The 20051-nt window shown below is 34.8% G+C and overlaps 1 protein-coding gene across 1 annotated transcript; it reads left to right on the top strand.

Annotated features, from left to right (window-relative positions):
- Positions 1-3665: 3665 nt before the first annotated feature.
- LOC107810725 (AP2-like ethylene-responsive transcription factor PLT2) lies at positions 3666-8304 on the top strand. The gene is made up of 10 exons (XM_016635536.2): positions 3666-3824; positions 3958-4159; positions 4242-4644; positions 5171-5253; positions 5386-5394; positions 5505-5593; positions 5709-5782; positions 6470-6520; positions 6652-6728; positions 7339-8304. Exons 2-10 carry the CDS (start codon positions 4021-4023, stop codon positions 8067-8069), a joined length of 1656 nt encoding a protein of 551 aa, XP_016491022.1. The 5' UTR covers positions 3666-3824; positions 3958-4020; the 3' UTR covers positions 8070-8304.
- The last annotated feature ends 11747 nt before the right edge of the window (positions 8305-20051 follow it).

Here is a 20051-nt window from a genome sequence, read left to right as displayed (position 1 = left end):
TAGCGTCTGAAAAGGATAATGTGTACGTAAATTTTGTCTCTACTTTGTACAGATAAATAGGTTTATATATATATGTGAAGCACGTAAACCTATAAAGCTTTGGTATTAGCTACCCAACAAAAGAAAAAAGGAGAAAAATATATCTAATTAACTTACTGTATATGTACGTATTAGTCTCTTGTATGTTGGTTGACAATTTTTTCTGTTGAGTATGCATAATCTAACCAAAGGATGATGTTTGTAGTATTTTCCAATAAGCAAATATAGAGCTACTGTGTGTGTGTACGAACTTTCAATAGGAGAAACAGAAACCCAAAAGGAGGAATTTTTCTATATTTTTTGTTTAATTAATATATATATATATATATATATATATATATATATATATGTATGTACACTTGCGGATGCATATATTTTTACACTAGACAATGTATTGCAATGTGGGTATATTATGCATATAACTCAATTGTTTATATTATTTCCTTTTTAAAAAAGTACAATCATTTTCTATATCTTTTTGTTTTAGTTCTTTTTACTATCGGATTGTTCAGAATTTTTCTTTGGTCAACTTTTGTGCGTTTTCCTATAATATTCTTTTGTAACTTAGTTTTCATGTGTGAATTTGATTGTTAATAACATTAGTATATTTGCAAATACAGGAAGCTTAGACTTTTGAGTAGTACTTTCACAGTCAAAAAGGGTACATTTTGCTTTTAGAAACTGTCCAAAGAATCTCTGTTAGACAGCGTGAAGCAGAGTTCCAAAACAATCTAACAAAAATTGAATGTCAGAGACTTCAGTGACTTTAAATTAAAACTGGATAAATAAGTAAACCATGTGTTAACCTAAGTGTCAGAGTTAGAAAAGAATTTTTATGGAAATAAATTTATATAAACTAAGTGGGTTGTTTGGTAGGATGGATAAACAAAAATAATTATAGAGAAAAATCTAGAATCGCCTTATCCCTTGTTTGGTTATTAATTCTGGGATAAGTTATCATAAAATTAAAAATAACATTGGGATAACTTATATAGTAATATATGCTAGAGGTGGATTAATTGTTATTATTTCTAGTATAAATTATCGTAGCATAAATTAGTAAAATTAACAAATCCAGGATTAATACAATATATATGCCAAACAATTAATAAGAAATAATACCAGGATAATTAATCTTAATTTAACTATTCTCAGTAAAACTAATCCCTGGATAACTTGTGTTCTAATCAAATGACCTAGAATTTTTAATTCACGGAGTAATATAACCTATTGTAGCAGGTTGCGTCATTTATTATGGTTAGTTACTTGTAGGGTTGTCAGATTGTGTGAAAAAATATTTATGATGTTAATGCATATAAAAGTTGAACATATATATTTCCCTAATTAAGATTTTAAAAATTTATTACTTACTCTATTTATAAATTAATGACTTTCCTAAGATTGCATGTGGCAGTGTTTTGCAGATAACCTGACCAAAATAGTCCATAGCAGGTCTGCTTTTCATCTGGATATTAGAAAATATTAAATATAGCCGTTTAATTAACCATATGCTTGACTTAGTTTAATGAAGGGTTAAATTAAACTATAATGTGGTTAATTATAAATGATACTCTTTGAAATTCTGTTTATTTGACTGAGATTTTAGCCTGTGAGTGGAAGACAAAAGGCACAGAAACAAAGAGACTTCTGTACAGCAGTATAATCTTCTAAATTTGCAGTCGACATGCACTGCAAACACAAATATTTAAATAATTAGTTACTAAAAAAAGAACATTAAAATATTCAAATAAAATTTTAATTTATGTTTTTTAATCTTTTGACGAGTGCGATTTCCAATTAGACGGTCAACAGAATTCAACTTGGAAATCCAATCAAAGATCGTTTCATCTCTCTCCAATTAATAGGTTTTCTATTAAATTTATTAATAGAGTAAAATTTACTCAATTACAGTACTTTTATTATTTAATATGTCGGATATTTTCACATTAAGTATTTAATTATCCGTACACATTGCACTAGGGCTTCTATTTCTACTCGGGGATCCACTCCACTGACTGGTTATTTCATGGCAAAGAGAACTCCTATACTATAGTACTATGTTTAACATAGCATTTAATGGTGCATTTCCTATAATAGTAGTTAAAAATCATATGATATCAAATTTTGCAGCCTGTCATTGAAAATCGTTTGAATTTACATCGTTCTTTTTAACCCTAAATTTTATTTGGTTTAATTTCTAAGAATAGAGACATCCATCCCATTTTGCCCCTTAAAATACCTTGCTAGTGCAATGTGAAGGTCAATCGGTACTTATTGAGCTTTGTTTTTGTGACAATATAGTGATATATGTTACACAACTACTGCTATGATGTAACGTGTAGTCGTCCCAAGGCAGCAAAATGTATGGTGTCGGACCTCTTATTTTATTTCCCTTAAAGTCGTCACAATTCATTCTCGAGCATAATTGTTTTATACTTGACATAGATTGGATTTTTTAGTTGAAATATAGACTTTTGTGTGTGCGCGCATGCAGGAACAATGCCAAGTGGGTGGAAGGGGGTACGTCGAACCCTCTTTGCCGAAATTACATTGTCTATATTAAATTATTTTTTTTAATTTGTATATATTAGATGTTGAATTCCCTTAGTATTTTTACTTGTTTACTTTTTTTATATTTTTAAATCCCCTAAATAAAAATTAAGCTTCTGCCTTTTTAGAGTTGATAGTAGTAAGAGTATAATGTCAATTGCTTTCTTGGCTAAGAAAAGAATATGTTTGACTGGTGTGGATGAATATACAAGTGGTTGCACGAGTGAAGAAAAGAGATCAGAGATGGGGTAATTAACTTTATGTAAAACTGTCAAAATTTAGTCTAAAAGAGATGATTTGTGTAGTGTGGGAATGCTGGCCTTTGGGGTGTCATGTTTTACGCTCCACGAGGTATTTAAGAGAGTTCCAATAAACCCAACTTGAAAATATTGCTTGAATATTCTTATAGGGTTACCCTTTGGTAAAAAATAATGAATTTTTCCATTAGGAATTGTAGGTTTATCTTAGTTCAATGACTGAAAGGACCACCAGCTTTTGTTACAGTAAGACACTCGTGACCTATTATTAAATGGTTTTAATTTAATTTGTATGTACATACACTCGTTCGGGATTAATACGTAGTTATTATTGTGATCTTTTTATCATATTAGACTTATTATGAATATACATTTTTATTGTAGATAGCTTAATCTGATAGTGTAAAATGAATATACATCGATCGGTGCACCAAAGTTAATAATCTTTGATGATAAATAAATTAGTTTATGTAACAGACCTTTATGTAGTTCATATAAGATAATTATTAAATCTTTATGATAAATATTAATTGGATTGTAGTTTGATAAAATTATAATTAGTTAATCTATTATTACAGGTTATATTATACTAAAAATATTTGCACATAAATGTGTATACGATAAATATAAACAGATGCACAAAGCACACCCCCCCCCCCCCCAAAGAAAAAAATATTCTACCGCTTCTAGTTTTAAGTGTTGGAATGTGGAGAGCATACAGTCAGCTTCATTTGAAAAAATTGACCATTCTTTACAATGGGGTTTGGCAGAAAAAAAAAAATCAGTCATTTAAATACCCCATTCTTTCTCAATATTTATTTCTCTTTCCACCTCTTTATTCCTCTCTCTCTCTCCTCTCTCTCCCCCTACTAAAACCTCATACTTGAGTGAAACAATGAAATAAACCAAAGAAAGGCAAAGGGGGAGAAAGTGAGAGAAAGAGAGAGAGAAAGAGAGTCTCTTCATATTCTTTTTAGGGTAATTCATTCCTTTGTCAGTTTCATCTTCTATTGTATATATGTATGACAATATATATGTGCTACTAATTATGTATTTATGATTTGTTGTTCTTCTGTTTTATTCATTTCTTTTCTTTTTTGAACATGTGCAGGAATTGATCCATTGGTCCAAAACATTAGATTCAAGAAATTATCAAGAAAATCTTGAGTTTTCAATGAATTCAAACAATTGGCTATCTTTTCCACTATCTCCCACTCATTCATCTTTACCTCCTCATCTACAAACAACTCAATCTCATCACTTTACTTTAGGGTTAGTGAATGAAACCATTGACAATCCCTTCCATAACCAAGGTATACTACGTCCTTATCGTATTTTAATTTCTGCATGTTGAAGTGTATGACTATCTCATCAATAATTCGTATATTTTTGTAGAATGGAACTTAATGAACACACAAGGAAGCAATGAAGTACCAAAGGTGGCTGATTTTCTTGGAGTGAACAAATCTGATGAAAACCAATCTGAATTAGTTCATTACAACGAAATCCAATCGAACGATTCAGATTATCTCTTTCAAAACAATAGCGTTATGCCAATGCAAAATGCTTTAGCTCCAACAGGAAACTATGAACTTCAAGAAAATGCTTGTAATATTCAGTCTTTGACATTGTCAATGGGAAGTGGAAAAGGTTCAACTAGCGAAACAAGTGCTAGTCCAAGTGCTACTACTACAGTAAATGCAAGTGAAAATAGTAATACTAGTATTGTTGAAGCTGCACCTAGAAGGACTTTGGATACTTTTGGCCAAAGAACATCAATTTATAGAGGTGTAACTAGGTAAAGTTTTCTTACTAAGCTTAGCGTTTGTTTCTCTTATTGTTGTTGATCTCTCATAATTTTATGAGTGCTTGTGCTCGTTCTGGACTTGGTCGTGCTTGTAGGCTCGTGCAATGCCTAAATACTTACAAATTTCTTTCTTTTATTCTTGTTGATTTCTGATCATTTTATGAGTGGTTGTGCTCGTTCTGGACTTGGTCGTGCTTTTTAGGCTGGTCAGGCTCGTGGGAACCCTAAATACTTACAATTGCTTTCTTTTATTCTGGTTGATTTCTCATCATGTTATTCCTAATTACGTGGCTGACCTGCCAGTCCATCAAATATCGTAGTTTATCCTTAAGAGTAGGAGGTTCCTTGTGTGAAACACCCTTTCTTTATCTTATGCTTGGTAGTGCTCGTTCTGGACTTGGTCGTGCCTTTTAGGCTGGTTATGCTTATGTGACACCAGCATATTATGAAATTCCTAGGCTAAAGGAGAAAAACTTTTGTTTTTATATATGTTTTTTTTTTGTTTTGGAAAATGTAGACATAGATGGACAGGAAGATATGAAGCACATCTATGGGATAATAGCTGTAGAAGGGAAGGGCAATCAAGAAAGGGTCGTCAAGGTGAAATTTCAATATCAATAATATTTTAAAGTTGTTTCTTTATTAAATCAATCTCTTCTCTACAATCAATTTTAGCTAACTATTTTTTTTTCTCATCATTTTGGGGTGGCTGCTAATTTTTATCACTTGCAGTGTATTTGGGTAAGTAAATTATCAGTTTATCAGTTCAACTATTAAATGCTTATTTGATTATTACATAAAATGTTAATTTTCTTTAATTATTTTTTATTTACTTTAATTTTTTCGAGCAGGAGGGTATGATAAGGAGGAGAAGGCAGCTAGGGCTTATGATCTTGCTGCATTGAAATACTGGGGAACATCTACCACTACTAATTTCCCAGTAATTAACCTTACTTAGAACATTAAAATATAAATTATAGAATAGATGAAGTATTAAATAAAAATGTTTGCATTAGTTCTGACATGTTTATTAATTCTTTATATAATGAGAATAGATTAGCAACTATGAGAAGGAACTGGAAGATATGAAGCACATGACAAGGCAAGAATTTGTTGCTGCAATTAGAAGGTCAGAACCTTTTATAAATTGTTGTTATTATTCCATCTATAATATTTTTAATTTTCTTTGCTCTAGAGTTTCTATTTTAATAGGAAATTAATAGTCTGTGTAAACTTGTATTCTTTTTATAGTAACCAATTATTGGCACTATAATAGATCCAGAAAATCTTGGCAGTGACTGACCATAGCTTCTTTCCACTGACAACTTCTTTTAACCCCTTCATACCTATTTGTATTTACAATTTTGTTGTTTTTTCTTTTATAATTTCTATTTCTATGATCTAAAAAAGAATTTTTATACTGTCAAATCAACCGAAAGGTAACTACTGGCGATTACCATAAAAGTGGAATTAGTAACTTACAAAATGACATAATAACAGATCTAATTAACAAGTCAAAATACACTGATAATAAAGAAGATCATTGTACCGTCAGTATAAAAAAAAGGAATAGCTCGGTGCAGCAAGCGCCTGATATGTGCGGGGTCTAGGAAGGCTGGACCACACGGGTTTATTGTACGCAACCTTACCCCACATTTTTGCAATAGACTATTTTCACGTCACGGACCCGTGATCTCTTGGTCACATGATAGCGACTTTACTAGTTACGCCAAGGCTCCCTTCTAAACTGTCATTATATATAAGTTAATTATTCTATTTAAACTCTTACTTGAAATTTTTCTTGCTATAATTCCAGGAAGAGTAGTGGGTTCTCCAGGGGTGCATCCATGTATCGTGGTGTAACAAGGTATTCATAGTCTTGTTTTTTGTTTCCCAATTAAAACTTCATATAGATAAAAGAAAAGAAAAAAAGAAAGTTCCTCTCTCTTTATTCTCATCCTTAATTTTTCTTTTTCTGTCTGACATATCTGGGAGCAGGCACCATCAGCATGGAAGATGGCAAGCAAGGATAGGAAGAGTTGCTGGAAACAAAGATCTCTACTTGGGAACTTTCAGTAAGTAATTGTGTCAATAATATTTACACTCTCAGTATAAAGTAACTTATTATTATTCATGTAACTATAAATTTCACTTATTGTGAATAGTTAAATGCTGTCGTAGTTCATCATGATAGTGTAAAAATTCTTTTATACTCATTACAACAACAATAACAACAAACTCAATATATTCCATAAATAGAGGGTATGAGGAGGGTATTATGTATGCAACCTTACCCCTACCTTATGCAGGTAGATATACTGTTTCTGGTAAACCCCTCAACTCCAGTCAAGCATGCAAATCACAACAGTATAGAGAAAATACTTTATACTTGTTAGTGTATAGAATTTAAACTCAAAGAATTATTATTGTTAACAATATATTTGGAGTTCAGCTTCTATGCATTGATAGCGTAAAGTAGAAGTAATTTTTACATCCTCTAATTAACTAGATAAGATAACTAGAGATAATTGTACTTCTACAACAAACAAGATTAATAACCTAGCTAAACTAAGAAAGATTCATGTTCTACGTACTGTCAATCTTATCAGTAATTAGTTATATCCCTATGACCCTACGTTAAAGCAAAAAATGACCATTCTAATTTCAAGTGAATTTTGCATGCAGCTACTGAGGAAGAAGCAGCAGAAGCATATGACATAGCAGCAATAAAATTCAGAGGCTTAAATGCAGTTACAAATTTCGACATGAATCGTTATGATGTGAAAGCCATACTTGAAAGCAACACTCTTCCTATAGGAGGAGGAGCAGCAAAAAGACTAAAAGAAGCACAAGCTCTTGAATCCTCAAGAAAAAGAGATCAAGAAATGATTGCTCTAAACTCAAGTTTCCAATATGGAAATTCAAGTACATCAAATAATCCTTTACACGCCTATCCTTTATTGCAACAACAACCCTTTAGTATTGAATCTCATCAACCCTTAATGACTCTCGAAAATCAAGAACCATCACATTTCCACCAGAGTTATCTCCAAACACAACTTCAACTTCACCCTGCCGTGCAGACTAGTCATTATGATTCTACTCATCAATTCTACAACAATTATCTTCAGAGTAATCCGGTTTTCTTGCATGGGTTGATGGAGAATGGTGGAGGAAGTTCTAGTACTGGAAGTTACAGTACTGGAGGGTATTTTGGTAATTCAACTGGACTCGGCGGAATAAGTTCAAATTCAACTTCTAATGGTGTAGGAGGAGGAGGAAATGGAGAGGAAGTTGCACTTGTGAAAGTTGATTATGATAATATGCCAGTTAATGGAAGTAATTACAATGGTTGGTCTGGAGATTCATCAGTTCAAGGATCAAATCCTGGTGTTTTCTCTATGTGGAATGATTGAGAAAAATTAATTAAGAATTCAGAAAGGTGGATGCTATAAATCGTTACGGTGCATGGTAACGTGAATTTTCTTGAAAATGGCTGACGAAATATTTTGTGAGATTATGTTTTAACATAGATTTATCTGCAATGCTAGCAAGTTTAAGTTCGTTTTTATTTTGATGAGAGTTTTCCTCGGACCAACTGACTAATGCATTCAAGTTTCTTCCAATATTTCTCTAATTTTTTTTTGGTCTCTTTAAATCTGGTTAATTCTATATTCGCGGCTGTTATATTAATTTGCTATTTTCCTGCAATTTGAAATTATTTGTCAAATATCCACCTTTTAAGCCATTATTTTTTCCTTCTCATACCTAGTTTTCTGTTAAGAGTTGTTTTAGCAGAGTAACCTTGATATTAAACGGAAGTACCAACCGCCATGTATTAGAGGCGGATTATGGTTTTATTCAATCCATTTTACTTTTTGAATTATGAGTTCATATCTATTCTTTGTTAGAATTTTAATCGATTTTTACGTCTAAATTTATGCTCCGCCTCGAAAGTTATGAGTTTAATTTAACCGGGTACTATTATGTTTGATCAGCCCATGCCACGTATTCCAAACAAGTCTAATTACGTACTATAGTGTATGTATATGAGACATAGAATGGTCCAATTCTTAACCAAGTCCAACCCCAACACTTATACTATAATCACAATATATGTCATAGATTTGTATATTATCTTTATCTGACATTGCGCAAACCGTTCTTGTCTGCATGAAGGACACCACACCCGGTGTATTTAAGTGGCTGGGTTCTACATATACATTAAAAAAAAAAATTGTACCTAGCTACATAGGTGCAACTTTCGTGCGAAGGGATGACGACTTTCGTCCATTCGGGCTATCTAGTTCAACTGAGCTTCCTACTATTTTTCAGCCGAATCGAACGTAACTATTCCGAATCAAGTCCAATTGTGTTTTGCTACCATGTTTAATTTTGAATCATTTCTTTAATGTTAGTTTAAGAGAGATTATTTTCATAATAAATCGATTGTGTTAAGAAAAATATAAAAGAATAAAGAGGTGATGAAGTTATAGTAATTGAATTCATATGTGACTGATTCATATAAATGAATTAAAACTTAAATTTGGATGTGATTAAACATAAACTACAAAATAGAGTTGCCTCGGTTGAGTCCGAGCTAAACTTTGATCGAAATTGAATTGTATGGGCTAAAAATTATCATAATAATATATGGGCCAAGTCGACATTAAGAAAGCCTTCGAAGGTTGGCTCGCGTCATCGATTTGGTTTCAACAGAGGACGAAGGCGAGGTCGAGATGACCTAACAGATGACGAAGGCGAGGTCGAGTTGACTCAACAGAGGATAAAGACGAGGACAAATACTCCTTTTAGCAGAGCAGCTCCCACAATCCCGTTTTCACGGTTTAGGTAACTTCCATTTCGCCCCCGCTACTACGGGAATCGCTTTTGCTTTCTTTTCCTCTAGCTACTAAGATCTTTCAGCTCGCCTGGTTCTCTCTTGCCTGCCCATGAATTCAGCAACAGTTCCAAAGGCTTCTCTTCTGACTGTGCTCGTTGGAGCATTAAGCCTAGGGTCAATCTGACCCTTGCCGCAGGCTCCCTCTTCGTCTTTCTTTTGGTGTGACTGTTTTTCTATCAATATCCGGTGATCAAGAAGAGAATGTCGTAACGGCTACTTTTAGAAATAAGACCTTACAGAGAATATTCCAGGGAATATTCCTCCCATCTGTACTATTAGGGTTTTTGTGGTCCATATGCCCTTATAAATAGAAAGAGAAAGGATTGTAAAGTGGAGGGGACACTCATTGTAAAAAAATAACACATTGACATTCTTCGAAGATTCTAGCTTTATCATTGACATACAAGATACACCTTTTTTTTAGGTCTTTATCTATGTTTTCTCCCACAATCCAAGGAGAATCCGAATATTCTAAGACTTATCATCACCCATCTTTGTCAGAAGGAACATCGAAGAATTTTACCCTTTTCAAATGATTCATGTGCATTTATGAAATGCCATTCATCATTATTTATTGCTATTTAATACTACCTTCTTTGTACTCGGGTCATTAAAAATTGCTTTATTGTCACTATTTATTGCTATTAAAATAATACTCGTAACATTTTGCTACAAAATCTGTTAATAAATCTTTTGAATATTAAAATTGGTTAAGAATAACTCTATCGTATTAGAAAATTTAATTATTTAAATTTAAATCTAAATTTTGGGTCAAACATGAACTTAATAAAAGCAAGGTTTTTAACCGAGATCAAACTAAGCAAATCTAAAAAGAAATACAAAAAGTTCGCTTTCTTACAACTTTGTTCAAAGGGTATAATCGTCAATTCATCCACAAACACGTGTGTTCCACGTTCCTTTTAAGATCACGTGCTCCCCCTGACCATTGCCCTGCCTGAATCATAATAAAAGCAGAAATCATTCATTATAAAAGTAAAAAATTATTATAAAAATATTATATTGTAGATGTTCATTTAATACTCCACTATAGATAATCTTTTTGAAGAAGATTATCCATTTAGTACTTTATTGACTACAAGCAGCTGATGCAAGCAGATTGCAAGTAACTTAATGAAATAACTTGCAACAACTTCTTATTAATCATGCTGGTTGCGAGCAGCTCATGCAGACAGCTTACAAGCAGCTCAAGAAAAGCCTTGCAGCAGCTTTCTAAAAAGCCTCGCAACTACTTCCTTTCGTTTATATATAGAAGAGATTTCAGTTCATTATGCACATCAGTTTGAAGTTGAATAAAATATCAAGCTCTCTCTATACTTGTCTTCGATTTATTTACTTTACAATTTTTATTTTATAACGCGTTATCAGCACGAGACTCTATCATTTTGACCACTTACTTCGAATTTATTTTCTATTTTAGAGTTCATCTCCGATGTAAGGCGACGCTCTTACGTCTATGGTTGGACCGAGTTCATTCAGAGCATTATGAGGAATTTTATCCTTGGGGTGGTGAACAGTACGTTGGTTTTGTTAATTTCCAAGTGATGCAGGACTTGCAGGTATATTGTGATTTGAAATACAAATTTGAACGCTAAGAAAATAATTGTATATTGAATTAACACTTGCTATGTTACGTGCTCTGTATACGTATTAGCACATAACATCTATTTTTTAATACTTATTTTCATCACGTATCATTTGTAAAAAATATTATAAAGTGGATAATATTGTTAGGTCCATTTAAACTCAAGTAGAGTTTACAAGAACCATATAACCACCGATAGTGGTAATATTTTTCCGGTAGTGGTAATATTTTCGGTGTCTTCTTATGACTTAAATTTATGGTGCACTTGAACTCTAGCATAGTACGATCATCAGAACTGGCTATATTTCGTATACCTCATTGTAACTAAATTTGTTAACAACCAAAAGTGATATATATATATAAATCCATTTCCTGAAGTGAAAATTCTCTATATAGAGAAAATTCTCTATATTATATTCATACCTCGATTTGTTTCTGAAGTAGCAAATATTTTTTACCCTCCACGGAGAGAGATAGAGAAGTCCGAGTTTCGACATTCATGAGGGGTAATAACTCATTTTCTTTTGGGAATTGGGTTTGAAGAGTCGCCACCTAGCGGATTATGGTGCGTTAGGGCACCTAGAGTGATACTAGTTTGTATTACCCGAGATTTAAGGTAAGGGCTCGAAATAACCTTGAGGGGAAGGTGTTAGGTACCCCTCTAGGTCCACAAGGTAGGCCCCAGCCAAACTTATCCTTATGAATTAGTCCTTCAACAAATAAACAGTTAAACACGTACTTGCAAACAAGGGCATGTTTTGGACACTGTATGACTCAAAGAATTTGAACAAGTTGCATATAAAAGAGTAAGGTTTAAACATCAGGAATTGGGAAATAGGGGTCCTAGGTTGATTAGCCTATAGGATCACCCCACACAATGCCCGGTAAACACTCCTCAATGAGGGACTACACGTGACAGTAGCGCGTAGTCATCATATCCTTTCTACCTAAGTCCCTCCCCTTGGTCGTATCCTAAAACGTTCTAGCAACCTTAAAAATGTCCTATGCTTGCACTACCCGTCCCTTCCTCGTGGCCCTGGAGGTATTTTATGACCTCTACCTTTTGACAGTTCTAGACCTTCCTAAGGTTTTAAAGGATAAAAATCTAGGCGTCAATCAAGAACAAGTAAGACTGCATTTAAAGAGAACAGATTATAGGCTCACAGTCACCTCCACAAATATAAGAAGTAAATGCACGTCTTCAAACAACAGTCAGGTATTTAAGAGAAAATCCTAGAATATGATATCTAGGTGAGCAGGGATTATGCAGTATTGACTTAGGACAAAGTGTCAAAATCCTATTTGACTTGCCTACTGATTTAGACCTGTTAAATCTGAACATTTTTAAATGACAAAGCACAGTTTCAGAGTTGAAGAATTTAAATCACCCTACAAGATTGCCTAAACGCATAACAATGATGTCCTACGAGCATAATATCTGCATTGATGCAGTAAAATAGTGAACAGTTTTTAAACGGACACTTGGGTATCCTATTGACATGTTTTCTAGCGATGTTGATTTAAGGCAGTGTTTGAAAACTCATTTAGAGAAGCGGACAATTGATTAAACTAATTCAGAATGAACTAACATGGATTAAACTGATTTGTTAACTAGACTGATTTTGAGTTCTACAAGCAGGATTTCTGATATTAATTCCTATAGGCATGGTATCTAATTGTTAAGAGCTGATTTTTGAACTTATATGCATGATTTCTAGTGAGACGAATGTAAACACATGCTGTAATAGAAACTGAACTCAAACACTTTACACTCTATAGGCATAATATCTAATTATGAAGTTGATTTTAACCATATAGACATGATTTCTATTATTGAATCCATTTAGATCCTATAGGCATGATTTCTAATATTGTGAAAGTAAAGCAAACATAGTAAGTGCATTAACACAATCCTATAGGCATGGTATCTATCCGAGTTACCCAATAGATATGACTACCCACCCCTTTTTACTAATCACCCCAATGTTGTTTACAAATAATTATTACAGACCATCTGAATAAATTACATAAACAAATAAAAAAGAGAGAAGAAGTTAACTATAGGGAGCCTGAAGTAGGCCCAAATGACTTCCAAGCCTCCAATAGCCTCAAATACCAAAGTTCCATAGACACTTGTCTAGGTGTGTCAGAGTTCCCTAAGGACCTCAAGGATCCCGGGCAGTGCTCACACCTAGACTTTTCTCAAACAAGAACTGATTTAAGTGCAGTATGGAAAGGCCAGCTCTAACATGCCAGAGTTCAGAGAAATCTCAAGGATCTCAAGGCAGTACACATGCCAGAGGGGCAGAACCTAATATTCTAGGAGTAGTGTGAGAGTGCTTGACATAGTTTTGTTTTAAAAATAGTACAGAGATGACTTCAGAAGTAGGAAAGTTTTTTTTCCAGAAAACAGGAAATAACTTAGTGGTAAAAGACAGTTTGAGAAGAGTATCAAGCAGTAGACAATTAATTGGTCATATTCAGATTACTTAACAACAAAACTTCACATGGGAATAAAAGGGTTGTGGCACATAAGAATCACTTCAGGGTATAGGGATAGGGATAGTAGAAACATACAGTCACAAACTGCATACACACTTAGGATCTTGGAGACTTACTATATAGTTTAGAACATAAATAATAGTTGGCCTATCTTGAACAGGATTTAAGCATATAGTTTGGACATGTTAAGTAAAGAAGTAAGCAGAGTGTAAAACATGCATTGAACATGACCGAATTTTAGACATACTAAACAAAGGAGTAAGCAAGAGAGAGGGCAGAATGTAAAACATACATTGAACATGACAGAACTTTAGACATGCTGAGCAAAGAGATAAACATGAATACAAGTTGAAATCACAATTGATGGACTAATGCAGGAATGAAACACATAGGGTTTGATTTTCAAAACTTAATGAGGAACATACCAGTTAAGGTGAGCAGACACAAAGTATAGAGCAGTGTAGTGCAATAACTAGCCTTGGCTTACGGTCGGCTAGTTCAATAGAAGTAACAAGTAATAGAAAAGAGCAGAAAGCTTAAGTATAAGAGAGAGTTTTTGAACTAGTGTTCGCTGTTATCTCTTTGTTGTCCAGAACTAAAAGTAAGAGGGGGTTTATATAGTAATCAAAACTTAACAAATAAGTTAAGAGATCAATTAAGTAGCAAATCAGGGATGTCACATGTGAATCAGCAAGTCTTTCCCTTAATAAAGGGACAATCAAATCAACGGTAAAGTATGCTAGGTATTTAAGGAAAAGAATCAAGTAAAGTTTAGGTATAGAATAGGTAATTAGGGGTAAATGCACAACAGTTTAATAAAGGAAACAGATCAATAAATAATCAGCAGAATACAAACATGGTAGGGAAAAGCAATTAAGGCATGTAAATTCAATCAAATTGAGTAAAGAGGTAAGAATCAAACGTTTAAAGGAAAGTGTTCAAATTAAACCAGGAATTAAGGGATTCAGAATAATCAAGGGTTCAATCGAAGAGAAAGTCACGAAAGAATCAGCTTGCTTAGCATATAAAATGAGGTAAAGCATGAGTAGTCAGAAATCGATACATAATTTTAATAAAACAAAAGTTAAACAACACTGATTTAAGGAGAAGTATACAACTCTTGCACGAATGTTCAGTATGAACACAAGTACATAATATTAGTGAAAGTTTGAACTAGGAAAATTCAGTAGAAGCATGTTAGGACAAGAAAATCATGGAAAGTCACAAGAACCCAAGATAAGAACACAATCAGATGCAACAATACTCAGAAACCAAACGAAAAACCCTAGAAAATTAGGGCTTTCAATACAAACGGGCTAGGGCTGTAGCAGACTTACAAAATTAGTCAAAATATACGAGAAGCAGAAGATTAAACACAAAAAATTATCAAACAGTTCTTAAAAGAAAATCTAAAAACCCTAGGTTTAGGAAAAGATGAAAATCATACGATTTTGTAAAGAATCTCAAGGTTATTGTAAAACTCACATGAAACAAACCCAAATCATCTTAGATCTGTACAGATCTAAGAGGTTTAGAAAAGAAATTAGGGTTTCGAAGAGAACCATACAGAGATGTTGAAACATACCGAGAAACCCATAGATCGTAACTATTATAGGACGATCTTATTCGGAATCTCATTGAAGTGGCCTGAAACCGGCGAGAGAGGACAAATAGATGCAAGCCACTAGCCCTGGTCCCTTGAGGGCTCTGGAGATGGCAAGAACAACATGAGAGAGGCCATCGGAGGCCTGAGAGGCGGTGAGAGGTCATCGGAGATGGCCATAGATGAGTGATGGCGTTTGGAGATTAAGGTTAGGTTGAGAGCGTTTGAGTGCAAAGAGGATTTCAGGGCGACGGGTGTGTAGAAATGATTTAGGGTTAGGGGTTATTGGGAATAAAAAAGAAGGTTTCAACGAGGGCCGTTGAGCTAAAAGACCAATAGCCACGATCTGATGGGGCTTTGGGTCAGGTAGGTGTTCCTAAGTTGGTCTGGATAATTTTAGATTCCAGTTCAACTAAATTGGGATTGGGGAGGGTTTGGAATTGGGCTGAAATTGAAATGAAATTAAGCTAGATTTTAAATAGCCATTTTAATACTATATAATTTATAAGAAAATAATAAATGATCTCTGAAAAATAATTTCGTGTACTAAAATGGGTTAAAATAGTTATTTAACATTTTAAAAATATAAAAGACCATTTTATGTATTAATAAAGTAATTATGCATTAATAGGGCTAGTATTGCAAATATATACAAATTAGCTTTAAAAAAAGTAAATGTAATTATAATAATACACTAAAAATATTTAAACAATATTTTGGCATAAATATAGAAGTTAGATGGCTAAATCACCAGAAAAATAATTTGAAGGGCAATTATTGAAAATTTTATGAATAAAAAGGAAGAAATAAATCAATTTGGAGCTTTTAAAAATTATAAAAATTGCATAAAAAAATTATAAAAATGCTCATGCATGCTTTTAACTTCATATATTCTATTTTGAAAGTATATATATGTATTAAAAAAATATAAAGAAAAATTGTGTATCAACAGCTGCTCCTCCTTACCCGGGAAGGATGAAAGAGTTTTCGGGTAAAGAAATGATGGCCAATTTTGACTGGATGGGATGTATTGAAAGACAGAGGCTGGACTCTGGTCTTCGAGTTGCCTACATATCCATGGTCTTAAAAATTATAAAAATTGCATAAAAAATTATAAAAATGCTCATGCATGCTTATAACTGCATATATGCTATTTTGAAAGTATATATATATATGTATTAAAAAAATATAAAAAAAGTTGTGTATCAACATCTGCCTTTCTTTACCTAGGAAGGATGAAAGAGTTTTCGGGTAAAGAAATGATGGCCAATTTTGACCGGATGGGATGTTTTGAAAGATAGAGGTTGGACTCTGGTCTTCGAGTTGCCTATATATCCCTGGTCTTACAAAAATCAGGCCATGTGTAGTTCTGGATTTATTGGCGGAATATACCGATGAAGTTATTGCAAGAATGGACACGAGATGCAAAAGCGGCTATGGTAAGCGGTTAAGGTTTGAGACAGTTGAAGGAACTAAAGTGAGGTCACTCCTGATAGCAATTTCTTACTGGTCACCTGCAGATAAAAGATGCTACGAACATGTATTTGTACGAAAATTTAAACATGATGCAAATTCCCTTTTTGGACCATAAAGGTTGTCTTTGGACGGTTAGAGATGACGTCCTTGGACCATGACATCCTGGGCCATGAATTGTTTAGTAAGGGATTCACAGCCATGAAATGATGTTCTCGAGCCATGAAGATGGTGCCTTCGAACCATGAAGCCTTTGAATAATGATATGCAAATTTGAGGGATCCTCAGGCCATAGTATGGTGTGTTCCGGCTAAGAGGATGATGCCTTTTAGACTATGACGCCTTCGGATAGATTGGCGATGTTTCAACCCATGATATACAATAATATGATTTAACAAGATAAGGCTTAGTCTTGTGAAATGGAGGGCAAAGCTTAGCCCGACTGAAAAATAAATAGATAGTATTAGAAATAGCGCAATATTTGTGCAGAGAGGGATTGTGCTTAGTCCCATGCAGATGGGGAGGCAAGATTAGCCTCATGCAGATATGGAGGCAAGGATTAGCCTCATGCAAGTAGGAAGGCAAGGATTAGCCTTATGCAAGTAGGGAGGCAAGGATTAGCCTCATGCAAAATAGGGAGGCAGGGATTAGCCTCATACAAGTATGGAGGCAGGAATTAGCCTCATGCAAGTATGGAGACAGGGATTAGCCTCATGCCAGTATGGAGGCAAGGATTAGCCTCATGCAAGTGGGGAGGCAGGGGTTAGCCTCATGCAAGTAGGGAGGCAGGGATTAGCCTCATGCAAATAGGGAGGCAAGGATTAGCCTCATGCAAATGGGGAGACAAGGATTAGCCTCATGCAAATGGGGAGGCAAAGATTAGCCTCATGTAGATAACAAGTAGCAAATGAGAGTAGTACATGTCTTAGCTGGAGATATATTCGGTGTCTGATGTCCTGATTGATAGTGAATTTGTTATGTGTATATATTTGTGGATGCTATCGCTACGTCAACTGTGCCCGCATTCAAAGAAAAAATTGTAAGTTTTATGGGGGAGGTTGGTTCGTGCTTCTGGCCTTGCCTTGTTTTGCTCCATTCTAGAGGCATTTTCGAGTTCCCCTAGGTAACACCTGACTGTTACAGAAATAAAGTTTTCGAAAAATATGCAATCATAGAGTCATTTTAGAAATGTATTGATATATCAAGTAATTTTAGATGAACTAGTGACTGTAACATATCTCAAAGCATTGCAGCTTTCTTATATTGGAATTTTGAGGGTCCTCCTCAAAATTCTGCCCCAGTTTGTTAGATGATCTTTTGACCGTTTGTGGATAATAGTCCTTGCTGAACCTTCTTCAGAATTTTGAGAATCCTTCTCAAAATTGTGCCCCAATTTCTTAACCAATTTCTGACTTTCTGGCATACGATGGCATCGGCTGGACTTGCTCCGAAATTTTGAGGGTCCTCCACAAAATTCTGCCCCAGTTTCTAATATTTGAAAAATGGAAATTTTATTATGATATGACCGAACCCATAAGGCTGCCTACGTATCCCCTCTTAAGTGGGAATCACGTCAAGCGTAGTTCAATTACATCAGATGAGGAAATGTAAATAATCTAAGCATAGTATCTTTTGACTATGTCTGAATTGATTGGTTTTGGCCAAGTTTCTCCATCCATTTTTGCAAGTATGAGTACTCCTCCTGTCAGCACTCTGTGAACCATGTACGGACCTTGCCAGTTGGGAGAGAATTTCTCTTTGGTTTCATCTTGATGTGGGAAGATCTTCTTCAGCACCAACTGACCTGGTGCAAATTGCCTTGGTTTGACCTTTTTGTTGAAAGCTCTAGACATTCTAGTCTGATAAAATTGACCGTGACACACTGCGTTCACCCTTTTTCCATCGATAAGGGCCAATTGTTCATAGCGACTCCTTATCCACTCTGCGTCGCTGAGTTCAGTTTCATGTATGATTCTTAAAGAAGAAATTTCTACCTCGGCTGGGATGACAGCCTCGGTACCATAAACCAACATGTAAGGAGTTGCCCCAGTTGATATGCAAACTGTAGTGCGGTATCCCAATAAAGCAAAAGGTAGCTTCTCGTTCCATTGCTTGTGATTTTCTACCATCTTTCTTTGTATCTTATTGATGTTTTTGTTGGCGGCTTCTACGGCTCCATTCATCTGAGGTATGTAGGCTGTGGAATTCTTGTGCTTGATTTTGAAAGTTTCACACATGGCTTTCATCAAATCACTGTTGAGATTGGCGGCATTATCAGTAATAATGGACTCGGGAACTCCGAATCGGCAAATGATACGATCTTTGACAAAATCTGTGATGACTCTCTTGGTTACAGCTTTGTAAGATGTAGCCTCTACCTATTTTGTGAAGTAATCAATGGCTACCAGAATAAACTTGTGTCCGTTTGAAGCATTGGGCTCGATCGGACCAATGACATCCATTCCCAAAGCGGTGAATGGCCAAGGTTAGCTTATTGTATTGAGCTCGTTTGGTGGTACTTTTATCATATCGGCATGCACCTAGCATTGAAAGCATTTGCGAATATACTGGATGCAATCTTTCTCCATGGTCATCCAAAAGTAACCGACCCTGAGTATGTTCTTAGCCAAGACGAAACCATTCATGTGCGGGCCACAGGTCCTGGATTGTACATCCTCAAGTAGCTTAAAAGCTTCCTTTGCGTCGACACATCTTAGTAGTCCTAAATCAGGAGTTCTTCTATACAGATTTCCTCCACTGTGGAAGAAGTGATTGGACAATCTCCGGAGTGTGCGTTTCTGAGTGTGGTTTGCATGCTCCGGATATGCTCCTTTTGGCAAATACTCCTTGATGTTATGGAACCAAGACTTTCCATCTATTTCTTCTTCAACATGAGCCGAATATGCCAGCTGATTATGGATCTTCACCAGAAATGGGATCAATATAATTCTTATTTGGATGTTGTATCATAGATGACAAGGTGGCCAATGCATCGACAAACTCATTCTGAATTCTGGGCACATGTCAGAATTCTATCTTTGTGAACCTCTCTCAGTTCCTGTACATGGTGCAGATATGGTAATATCTTGGAATTCTTGGTGGCCCACTCTCCTTGTACCTATTGCACCAGCAAATCTGAATCACCTATTACTAGAAATTCCTGAATGTTCAGGTCGATTTCTATGTTGCGCCCTAGTATGCAGGCTTCATACTCCGCCATGTTGTTGGTGCAGGGAAATCTGGGTTTAGCAGATACCGGATAATGTTGACCCATTTCTGATACCAAAACTACTCCAATGCCCACTCCTTTGAAA

The sequence above is a fragment of the Nicotiana tabacum genome, chromosome 18 (assembly GCF_000715075.1).
Source record: "Nicotiana tabacum cultivar K326 chromosome 18, ASM71507v2, whole genome shotgun sequence".
NCBI lineage: Eukaryota > Viridiplantae > Streptophyta > Magnoliopsida > Solanales > Solanaceae > Nicotiana > Nicotiana tabacum.
Note: the sequence above shows the minus strand (reverse complement) of the source record. Positions and strands in the feature narration are given on the sequence as shown.